Source organism: Petaurus breviceps, unplaced genomic scaffold (genome assembly GCF_028583685.1).
Source record: "Petaurus breviceps papuanus isolate PSGF00001 unplaced genomic scaffold, PetGlider_PUasm1.0 189, whole genome shotgun sequence".
NCBI lineage: Eukaryota > Metazoa > Chordata > Mammalia > Diprotodontia > Petauridae > Petaurus > Petaurus breviceps.
Window position 1 is genome coordinate 13,697,811 of NW_027185809.1, and position 11,609 is coordinate 13,709,419.

General features: G+C 39.5%; 2 protein-coding genes across 4 annotated transcripts in view; one reads left to right on the forward strand and one right to left on the reverse strand.

The window, feature by feature from the left end:
* The window catches only part of IFT43 (intraflagellar transport 43), a 345,957-nt gene that overhangs the window by 168,384 nt on the left and 165,964 nt on the right, over positions 1-11,609 (reverse strand). The window lies entirely within an intron of this gene.
* The window catches only part of TGFB3 (transforming growth factor beta 3), a 47,341-nt gene that overhangs the window by 31,611 nt on the left and 4,121 nt on the right, over positions 1-11,609 (forward strand). For all 3 annotated transcript variants that reach the window (XM_069091929.1, XM_069091930.1, XM_069091928.1), the window contains 2 exons: positions 8,452-8,623; positions 10,680-10,833. In XM_069091929.1, the coding sequence (XP_068948030.1) occupies positions 8,452-8,623; positions 10,680-10,833 (326 nt within the window). The remainder of the gene's footprint in view (positions 1-8,451; positions 8,624-10,679; positions 10,834-11,609) is intronic.

Consider the following 11,609-nt stretch of genomic DNA (forward strand, 5'->3'; position numbering starts at 1 on the left):
CAGGGAGATGTTGAGGGCTTCTATAATTCATAGCTTCTTTCCTAAGGGCAAAGTCGGGGGTAAGGAACCTGTTGAGACCACATGTGGCCCTGGCCCTCTATGTCCTCAAGTGTAGCCCTTTGAAGTTTGGATTCAGTCGAAGGACTGCACTTGAGGACATAGAGGGCCACATGTGGCCTTAAGGGCCCAGGTTCCCCACCCCTGGGCAAGGCTTTGTTTTGATCACTTCAAACTGGTGGATATTGATTTTACTCGAAAACATTTCTGAAAGGTGATTTTATTACCTGTTCTATTTAGTCTAGGAAGCTAGGTGGTACAGTGGATAGAGCACTGGGCCTGGAGTCTTGAAGATCTGAGTTCAACTCTGACCTCAGACACTTACTAGCTGTGTGACCCTGGGCAAGTCATTTAACCTCAGTTTGTCTCAGATTCTTTAATTGTAAAAATGGGAACAAGAGCACCTACTTCCCAAGGTTGTTGTGAAGATCAAATGAGATTATATGTGTGTAGCACCTGGTTCCTAGTAAGCACTTGATAAATGCTTGTTTCCTTCCCCTCCACCTCTTCTGTTTTCTCCTTTCTGCCCCTTCTGTTTTTCTATCACCACCATCTCTCACAACCCTTACAGCCTTACTCCTTCCTAAGGCCAGTTCCCACTTGTAGCCACACAAATGAGTTTTCTCTTCCTGCAGTATAGAAGAACACCTCTATTAAAAATGTCTTCATCAATTTGGTAACATTAAGTCATGTTTCAGCCTTCTCTTTTTCCAATGAAAATGTCCCAGTTCTTTTCTGTTTTCTTCACAGTTATCATTTTTCAATCTTGCTTATTCTATTAGCTATCTTACTCTGGACACCATCTATCAAATGAGAGGCTATCTGTATTTATACTTTGTAAATTATAAAGCACAACATAAGTACAAATTGTCATTATCAATGTCCAAGTTTATTTTTTTAACATAATATTTTATTCCACCCCAATTACATGTTAAAATAATTTTTAACATTTGTGGGGTTTTTTTTTTAATTTTGATTTCCAAATTCTATTCCTCCTGCCCTCCTTTCCCTCCCCCCTTCCTGAGATGGTAAACAATCTGATATAGACTATTCATGTGCAGTCATGCAAAACATCTCCATATTATTTATTGTATACAAGAAGACATGTACAACTACAAAAGAGAGTGAAAAATAGTATGCTTCAGTCTGTATTCAGACAGTATCAGTTCTTTCTCTAAAAACAGATGGCATCATGTTTCATCATGAGTCCTTCGGAATTGTCTTGGATCATTGTATTGCTGAGAATAGCTAAGTCATTTGCAGTGGATCATCATACTATATTGCTATTGTCGTGTGCAATGTTCTCCTGGTTCTGCTCACTTTGCTTTAGTTCATGTAAGTCTATTCAGGTTTTTCTGCAACCATTCTGTTTGTCGTTTCTTATAGTACAATAATATTCTGTCACCATCATATACCACAGCTTGTTGAGCCATTCCCCAATTGAGGGACAGCCCCTTGATTTTCAATTCTTAGCCACCACAAAAAGAGCTGCTATAAATGTTTTTGTACAAAATGTTTTTGGATCTGATATATATATATGTATATATATATGTATGTATATATATTTCCCTCTTTTTTATCTTTTTGGGATACAGCCCTAGAAGTGGCATCAACTGGATCAAGGGGTATGCACAGTTTTAGGGCCCTTTGAGCATAGTTCCAAATTGTTCTTCAGAATGGTTGGATCAGCTCACAACTCTACCAACAGTGCATTAGTGTCTCATTTGCCATATCCCCTATTTAATATTTATTATTTTCAATAGTTATTGAATATTTATATTCAATATTTATCATTTTCCTTTTTTTGTTATATTAGCCATTCTGATAGGTATGAGGTGGTACTTCTAAGTTTTTTAAATTTGCATTTCTCTAATCAATAGTGATTTAGAGGATTTTTCATATGGCTATAGATAGCTCTGATTTCTTTGTCTGAAAACTGCCTGATCATGTCCTTTGACCATTTATTATTTGGGAAATGACTTGTATTCTTATAAATTTGACTCAGTTCTCTATATGTTTTAGAAGTGAAGCTCTCTATATATTTGAGAAATGAAGTCTTTATCAGAGATGCTAGCTGCAAAAAATTTCCCCCCAGTTTTCTGCTTTCCTTCTAATTTTGGTTGCGTTGGTTTTGTTTGCACAAAAACTTTAAAATTTTATATAATAGAAATTATCTATTTTACATTTTGTAATGCTGTCTATATTTTGTTTGGTCCTAAATTCTTCACTTACCCATAGATCTAATAGGTAAACTATTCAATACTTTCCTAATTTACTTATGGTAGTACCCTTTATGTGTAAATCATGTACCCAGGTTCTTTTTAATTGTGACATTTTAGAAAATACAGAATATTCTAGTGATATATGGACCAAATGTGTAGTTGGGAATAAGAAGATACCAGGGTGATACAATAACTGCCTTCAGGTATTTGAAGCACTTTTATGTGGATTAAGAAATGAGACTTGTTCATGTTGGACCCAGGAAGCATGACTCTACAGTGAATGAAAGTGGAAGAGAAACAGGGTTGGGTGCCATAAGTAGAGACTAGAGCTGTGATTTCATTGGTATAGGGAACTCTTGAGTGAGGAAACCTTCCTTAACCAACTTCCCCTGCAAGCCATAGTCTTATAGAGATGCCTGGGGCATTGCTTTAAATGACTTGTCCAGAGTCATGTAGCCAAATATGTGTCAGAGGAGAAACTTGAACCTAGTTCAACCTAACTTTGAGGGCAGCTCCTTTATCTTTTTTTTTTTTTAGAAGCTTGCTTACACTCTTGTTACATGATTTATTCACATGAAATAAGCCAAGAAATATTACACGCTAGTAGATCACTCTTTCACTCATTACATTCATGATGATTTTTTTTACTTCTTTTTCTTTTTTATTTTGCATTATTCATTTCCACAAGATTTTGAGTTACAAATTTTCTCCACATTTTCCCCCTACCTACCACCCCAAAATAGCGATCCCACTGAATATCCCCTCCCCCAACCTATTCTCTCCTATATCTTCACCCATTTCCCCCTCTGACTTTCCATTAGGGCACAGTGGATCTCTATGCCCCAATGCCTGTATATCTTACTTCCCAGTTGCATTACTAAAGTAATAGTAATAATAGTATATATATATTAAACATTTGATCTTAAAGCTTTTTCTTTTTGCCTTTTGGAGGGCAATTGGGGTTAAGTAACTTGCCCAAGGTTACACAGCTAGTGATTTTGTGTGTGTGTGTGTGTGTGTGTGTGTGTGTGTGTGTATTAAGTGTCTGAGGCCGGAACCGAACTCGGATTCTCCTGACTCTGGGGCTGGCGCTTTATTCACTGTGCCACCTAGCCGCCCCAAAGATGACATCATTCAACCATTTAACTTCTTTTTTTTTAAGCATGGGGATTCATTCCCTTCCTCCCTTGTCACCCACTCTTACTGGGAAGATAAGCAATTCAATATAGGCTGTAGATGTGTAGTTAAGCAAAACATTTCCATAGTGGATATATTGTGAAAGACTGACTATATTTCCCTCCCTCCTATCCCACCTCCCACTTGTTCTATTCTCTACTTTGATCCTGTCCCTTTTCAAAAGTGGGTGCTTCAATTTCCCTCCCCCCCAGCATGCCTTCCCTTCCATTATCCCCCCTCTTGTCCCCTTCCCCCTACTCTCCTGTAGGATGAGATACCCTATTTAGTGTGTATGTCATTCCCTCCTTGAGTCAAATTCAATGAGAATAAGGTTGACTCATTCCCTTTTGCCTTCCTATTCTTCCCCTCCATTGTAACCATTTTCCTTTGCCTCTTCTATATGAGATGATTTACCCCATTCTGTTTCTTTACATCTCCTCTCATTATATTCCTCTCTCACCTCTTAATTTCACCTTTTAAGTATCATCCCTTCCTATTCAATTGGTCTTGTGCCCTCTGTCTATGTATACCTGTACACATATATACACACACTCACATATATATTCATATGCCCATATACCCTTCTATATAGACATATATATGTATGTATGTATATATATATATATATATATATATATATATATATATACACATTTCTATTCCCTTCAACTGTTCTCATACTGAGAAAAGTTTCATAAGTTACTGTAGCAGCAAGCACCCTGGAGTCCCTAGGGTGGCTGCTCACACAGGTTCTTGGATCTGCTTTGTTAAAAGAAAGCAACTCAAAATGGGTTAACAAGCTTACTTTAATCAGTCAGACATATATCGTTTACTTTATTCACATGAAATAAGCCAAGAAATATTACACGCTAGTAGATCACTCTTTCACTCATTACATTCATGATGATTTTTTTAACTTCTTTTTCTTTTTTATTTTGCATTATTCATTTCCACAAGATTTTGAGTTACAAATTTTCTCCACATTTTTCCCCTACCTACCACCCCAAAAGGGGAAAAAGGTCAGCACCCCGGACTTCAAAGTACACAGACAGAATTATCAAGACAGAAACAGATCTAGTAGACAGATTTCAAACTGTCCAACCATTATATCCATACCCAGTCAACATCTGGGTTTCAACATCTGGGTTTTTCAAAGCCAGGGGGGCCCTGGACAACGGCTTCCCAGAATACAGATCAAATCACAGAACACTTCTCAAAGTGAGCCCCCAAAACAAAGCCTCACATCAGGGCTTATATAGCCTTCTCCTGGCTCAGAAAATGTAACAACCTTATTGACCCACTGGCCAATCAAAAAGTATCTACTGAAAAACAAGCCTCCCACCCCAGGCTTCAGGTGCACTTTAGCCTAGGGGCAGGGAAGATCTTCCAAATTTGCATTCCCATTACAGTTACAATGATCATTTTTTCATGTAGGAATGTAAATAGTTCAACTTTGATAAGTTCCTTATGATTTCTTTTCCCTGTTTACCTTCTCATGCTTCTCTAGCTTCTTGTATCTCAATGTCAAATTTTTTATTCAACTGTGGTTTTTCATCAAGAATGCTTGAAAGTCCTCTATTCCACTGAATGATCATATTTTCCCCTGAAACATGATACTCAGTTTTGCTGAGTAGGTGATTCTTGGTTTTAATCCCAGCTCCTTGGACCTCCGGAATATCATTTTCCAAGCCCTTAGATCCCTCAGTGTAGAAGCTGCCAGATCCTGGGTTATCCTGATTGTGTTTCTATAATATTCAAATTGTTTCTTCCTGGCTGCTTGTAATATTTTCTCCTTGATCTGGGAATTCCAGAACCTGGCTATAATATTTATAGGAGTTTCCTTTTTGGGATCTTTTTCAGGAGGCGATTGGTTGGATTCTTTCAACCTCTATTTTGCCCTCTGGTTCTAAATCATCAGGGAAATTTTCCTTGAGAATTTCTTGCAGGATGATTTCTAGGTTCCTTTCTCGATCATGACTTTAAATTATCTGTCCTGGATCTATTTTCCAGGTCAGTGGGTTTTTCCTTTGAGATATTTCACATTGACTTCTATTTTTAATTTGTTTGGATCTATTTAACAATATCTTGATTTCTCATAAAGTCACTAGCTTCCATTTGCTCCAATCTAATTCTGAAGGAATGATTCTCTTCAGTGAGCTTTTGAGATTCTTTTTCCATCTGGCAAATTCATCTTTTTAAGGCATTCTTTTCCTCATTGCCTTTTTGAGCCTCTTTTGCTATCTGAGTTAGTCTATTTTTTAAGGTGTTATTTTCTTCAGTCAGGTTGTTGACTCTTATTTCATAATTTTCTTGCATTGTTCTCATTTCTCTTCCCAATTTTTCCTCCACTTCTCTTATTTGGTTTTCAAAATCCTTTTTAAGCTCCTCTATGGTCTGTAACCAGCTCATATTTTTCTTGGAAGCTTTTGGTGCAGGAGTTCTTACTACATCGTCTTCCTCCTGTTCCATGCTTTGATCCTTTTTGTCCCCAAAATAGGAGTCTAATGTTGGATTCCTCTGTTTGCTTTTCTTCCTTTGCTTGCTCATGTTGCCACTCAATTACTTGACTTTTCAGCCTTTTTCTACAGTGGAACTCAGTTACCAGAAAGGGGAGCTTTATCCGAAATTGCTGGGGTTTTTTCAGCTGCTGGAGCTATTAGTTGGGTGCCCTCTCTGAAGCCTCAACACACTCTGGCAACCTGGTCATGCACGCCAGGATCTCCACCCTGCACAGCGATCCAGATCCAAGCAGGTTAGAGCACGAACAATTATTCCTCAGACTGGTTGCTTGGTCCCCCTACAATCTGCAGGCCAGGAGCTCTGAAACAGCACAGCTGCAGAGCCTTAGCTTCTTTTCATCCCAGGGGCAAAGGCCAGGTTGCACTCCTGAACTCCCTGTTCTCTCAAAGTCTACACTGACCTCTCACTTTGTCTTTGGCATCTATGGGTTGATAATTCTGGATCCTGCCACAGCTGCTGGTGACCTGAAGTCCCTGCAGCCAGGCACTGGTCGTGGCTGCCCTGAGGCTAAAACTTCAGGCTCATGTGGGGCTGGGGTCAGCTCCCAGGGCTCTGTGCTGGCCCTTTCCTGCAGGCCTGCTGGGCTGTCTTCAGCAGGAGGTTAGATTCTCTATGTCATTTTGTGGGTTCTGTAGCTCTAAAATTTGTCTAGAGTAATTTTTTACATGAATTGGAGGAGGTGGAAGCCGGAGCCATGCGGAAGTCCTGTTTCTACTCCACCATCTTGAATGGCAGCTCTTTATCTACTATTGTCACTGCTCATGTAAGAACTTTCTAATCATTAGAGCTAAATGAGGAATGGGCTACCTTATGAGGTAGTAGACTCTCCTTCATGGAAGGTGCTCAAGTAGAAACTGGGACAAAAGCTTGTTGGAAGATCTTGTAGGGTTGGATTATATATGCTCTGAGATCTCTTCTGGCTCATTAATTATGAGAAATATCATCTCAGGATTATCATACAAGAATGTTGCCCTCCTAAATGCTAGACTCAACGAACAGATCCATGAGTATTCACAAATGGTTGTGTGTTTGTCCTTTGTTTTCAAAGAGGACCATGGCATCTGGGAAATGATGAGAGGACTTGCAGTTGACTTTGATTTGAGTGATGGAGGGCTGTGGAAGGTCACCAGCCTCACTTTCTCCTCCAGAGCCATTTGGATTCAGTCACCAGATATTCATCAGAATGACTGGAGATGACCCAGGATACAATGGGAGATCCTGACCCTTTTAGGCTAAGACCTTTTCACAAATTCACTTAGAATGAGGTAGTGCCCATTCAGTGAATAGACCTCTTTAAGAAGTGAGTCAAGGGATGGCCCCTTTAATTAGAAAAAAAGAAAAAATAAAGTTGGGAGGGGAAAACGCTGAGGGTTGCTGTTCCAAAAAGACACAGTTACCATTGACATTCACTGTAAGCCATGGGGCCAAAAATCCACAAGATGTACTGAGCTTAGAAGCCAACATATTAGGACTCTCTATCTGTTCCATGGGCATTCACACATGTGAATCTTGGGGAGTATATATCCTTACATTGGCATCAAACTGTTATTTAGCAGCTATGTTTAATACTGTTTACATATAAGAAGTTTCCTTTTAAAATTTTTATTGCTGATCTTTTTTTTTATATTACTTACATTTCCCAATATGTCCCTTCCTTCCCCCTTCCTAAGAACCTTCTCCTTTGTAACAAAGAAGAAAAAACAAGAACCATTCTGGGAAACCAAACACAACAATATATTCAGTGTTCTATACCCATAGTCATTCCACAAACAAATGGAAGGAGGTTCATTCTCATATTATTAGAATATAAGCTCCTTGAGGGTAAGGATAGTTTCATTTTTTTGTATCACCAATGCCTGGTACAGAGTAGGTAGTTAATAAATGCTTGTTGATTGATCCCTTCTCTGAGGTCATCTTGGTCATTATAATTACATAACTTTGTTTTGATTTCCTGTTTTTTCTTTTTACATGGTTGTATTGTACATTGTTTTCCTGGTTCTGCTTATTTCCCTTTAAATAATTCATGTAACTTCTCCAATGCTTCTCCATATTCTTCATATTCATCCTGACTTATTGGGCAGAAGATAATTCCATTACTATACCATGACTTGTTTTGCTATTCCATAACTGCTGGGCATCCACTTTGTTTTGAGGTCTTTATTTCTTTATTTATAAAGTGCTACTCTAAATATTTTGATTGTGGATGGTATCTTTCTTGTTCTCTTAACAATTCTTGGGTATATGCATACAGTTGAATCTCTACTCTTGTGCTTTCTATGAATCACTATTTTGCTACTTGAATGAAATGGATGAATGGTCTTAAGCACTACCACCTTTTCAATGCATAGTTTGAGCCAGAATGGAAGAAAAAGGAACCTTATTGCTAAAAAAAGAGAAAGTCACCAAATGGCTCTACCTTTTGCTTCTCTCCAGTTTATCCCTCTTATTATGAACATCATACAATCCTTTCCTCCAGGTGTTGACAGTGAGGAAGATTATGGGCGTGGAGATCTTGGGCGACTGAAGAAACAAAAGGGTCACCACAATCCCCATTTGATTTTGATGATGATCCCACCACATCGCCTAGACAGTCCTGGCCAGGGAGGCCAAAGGAAGAAACGAGCTCTTGATACCAACTATTGCTTCAGGTAAGCCTCAGTCCACGTGGGAAGTTCCCCTTGCCAAGCAACATCAAGAGAGCTGTGGCCTCAGAGTCAAAAAAAGCCCGGTTTCAAGTCCTATTTCTGACACATACTGAGTGACCTTGGGCATGTACCATAGGAAACTCTCTGACTCTTGAGTTAAAGAAGAGTTGTTGATCTGTATTGGAAAAGGGAACTACCATGAAGGACTCCCCTAAACCAGTCAAATCACAGGTCCAGCCAGAAAGCCAGAGAGAGACAGAGAGAGGAAAAGAGGGAGGGTATAGTTATGCTTTGCATGGATTAGTTTTCTTCTCAGAATTTTCATGTCATGGTACGTATTTGGAGCAAAATGTGGTAACACTTTGTTTGAAACAAGTTCTTAGAACTATGAAGGGTTCCAGGGAGACTCCTAGAAAAAAAAAAATACAGGGTGTCTTATTTGTAAGAGGTTATGAGCCAAAAAGTGTTATTACCTATTGCTAAGGAAATGTGAGCACTATTAAATGGCTTTATTTTTTTTTAGGTGGGAAATTTTCTAGTTCTTTCTTAGTCAGTGTGGCTCAGGGATGTACCATTGACCAGACTACATGTTCTGGTATTTGAGGTCCCTTAGGTACAAGGGAACTCCCAGTGTGGAAACTCCCTTTACCAATGCACACAGACAACTTTTCTGGATTTTAGGTAACTTTCCCATGGTTACCCCACTAATATGTCTTCCTGACTCTAAGTCTCAAAACTCTATGCCATGCTATCTCTCTTCAAGGTACTCATTAGAAGAAATGTTGGGCAATAGCTCTTGACTAGGTGGACTGTGGATTCAGCATAAACATCCATTTTCTATATCACATAAACTAGGCAGGGTGGTGTCAATTTCTGGAGGTGTTTGTGAAGGTTCTCAATAGGGTCATCCTCAGAAAGGCCATCTGTTCATAATGACTAGTACTTGATCTGGAAAGAAAGTTTTCTGTTTGTACAACCTACTATCTGTAGAAAAGCTGTGCAGACTGGGCAGAGTTACCTATTAGGACTCATCTTTTTAGGGCATTCTACATTTACCAAGTGGGCAGCTAGGTGGTAGAGTGGATAGAGTTCTGGGGCTGGAATTAGGAAGACTTATCTTCCTGAGTTCAAATCCTGCCTCAGACACTTACTAGCTGTGTGACCCTGGGCAAATTACATACCAGTACCTGGTTTTTTTGTTTTGTTTTGTTTTAGAATTTATGTATTTATTTTTAGTTTTCAACATTCATTTCTGCAAGATTTTGAGTTCCAAATTTTTCTCCATATCTCTCCCCCATCCCCCCCATGATGGCAAACATACTGATTACTCCTTCCCCCAGTCTGCCCTCTCACATATCCCCCCCATTCCTCCCCTTCCCCCTTACTGTCTTGTAGGGTAAGATGGATTTCTATACCACATTGCCTGTAAATCTTATTTCCTGGTTGCATGTAACAACAATTTTTTGACATTTGTTTTTAAAACTTTGAGTTCCATATTCCCTCCCTTCCTCCCTCCTCACCCACTCCCACTGGGAAGACAAGCAATTCAATATAGGTTATACATGTGGAGTTATGCAAAACATTTCCATAGTAGTCATGTTGTGAAAGACTAACTATATTTCATTGAATCTATCCCACCCTCTATTTTATTTTCTCCTTTGACCCTGTACCTTTTCAAAAGTGTTTGCTTCTGACTACCCCCTCCCATAATTTGTCCTACCTTCTATCATATGCCCTCTTATCCCCTTCCCCCCTACTTTCCTGTAGGGTAAGATACCCAATTGACTACTCCAGTATCTTTGCCAAGAAAGCCCCAATCGGGGTCACAAAGAGTCCGACACAACTGAAAGATGATTGAACTGAACACATCTACCACCTGAGTCTTTGGGGTTCTAGTTGACTAATTAAGGAGGGATCTTATCAGTTGCTCATTTAATGCATTTGAGTTTTCACCAGCAGAAACTTTTCTAATGGTTGTTAGCTTGGTACATTCAAGCTCAATTCTCTTTAGAGAAACTCCTTTATTTGGAGCCTCTTACATGTAAATGTTTTGTTTCAGGAATTTGGAGGAGAACTGCTGTGTGCGTCCTCTCTACATTGACTTCCGACAAGATCTGGGCTGGAAGTGGGTCCATGAACCTAAGGGCTACTATGCCAACTTCTGCTCAGGTCCTTGCCCATACCTCCGAAGTGCAGACACGACTCATAGCACGGTACAGGAAATGTTTCCTAATCTACAGGTTCTCAAGGGTTAGCCACATTTCAAGTACACTTCTTTGATGCTGATGATCTGTGCCTGGGTCCCTAGCATTGACCTTCTGGTTAGATTCTTCCTAATCATATTTGACTTCCTCAAATTCCCTCTATGGTTCCGATCAGAAATGGCAGACTGTTTTATTTCTGCTTTGTCTAAAACTTTCATGGTGTGGAGATTGAATAACTCATATTTTTTACCCCAGATCATAGGATCTTAGCTTTAGAACTGGAAGCAATGTCAGAGGCCACCTAATTCGACTGCTTCATTCATGAGGGCCAGAGACATCATGCAACTGGCTCAGGGTCACAGAGGTAGCAAGCTTTAGTGCTGCATGTAAGATCCCTAAAGGTAGCTGGCAAAGCACTTTGAGGTAAAAAGCCCTCTCAGATCAGCAAAAAAAGTTGAGATTCCATTGCCTTGCAAGTGACTATCCTTGAAGATCAGCAATCAGAACAGCTATAAGGGAATGTAATTTGAAACCTAGAGATGGAATTGTGGCCAGAGAGACTGAGGGGAGAGAGCTACCTTGAAGTTTGCCTGTGAATCTCATTTCCAAGTAAGGGAGAAGAGAAAAATGTGCAGAAATTTAAGGAGAATGATTCTCCTTTGCACATTGTTAACACCAGTCTCTTCATCCTGGGACCCATAAACTAAGGTTGTTAACCTTTTTTGCATCATGGACCCACCTGGCAGGTCTGGTGAAACCTATGGACCCTTTCTCTGAGTAATGTT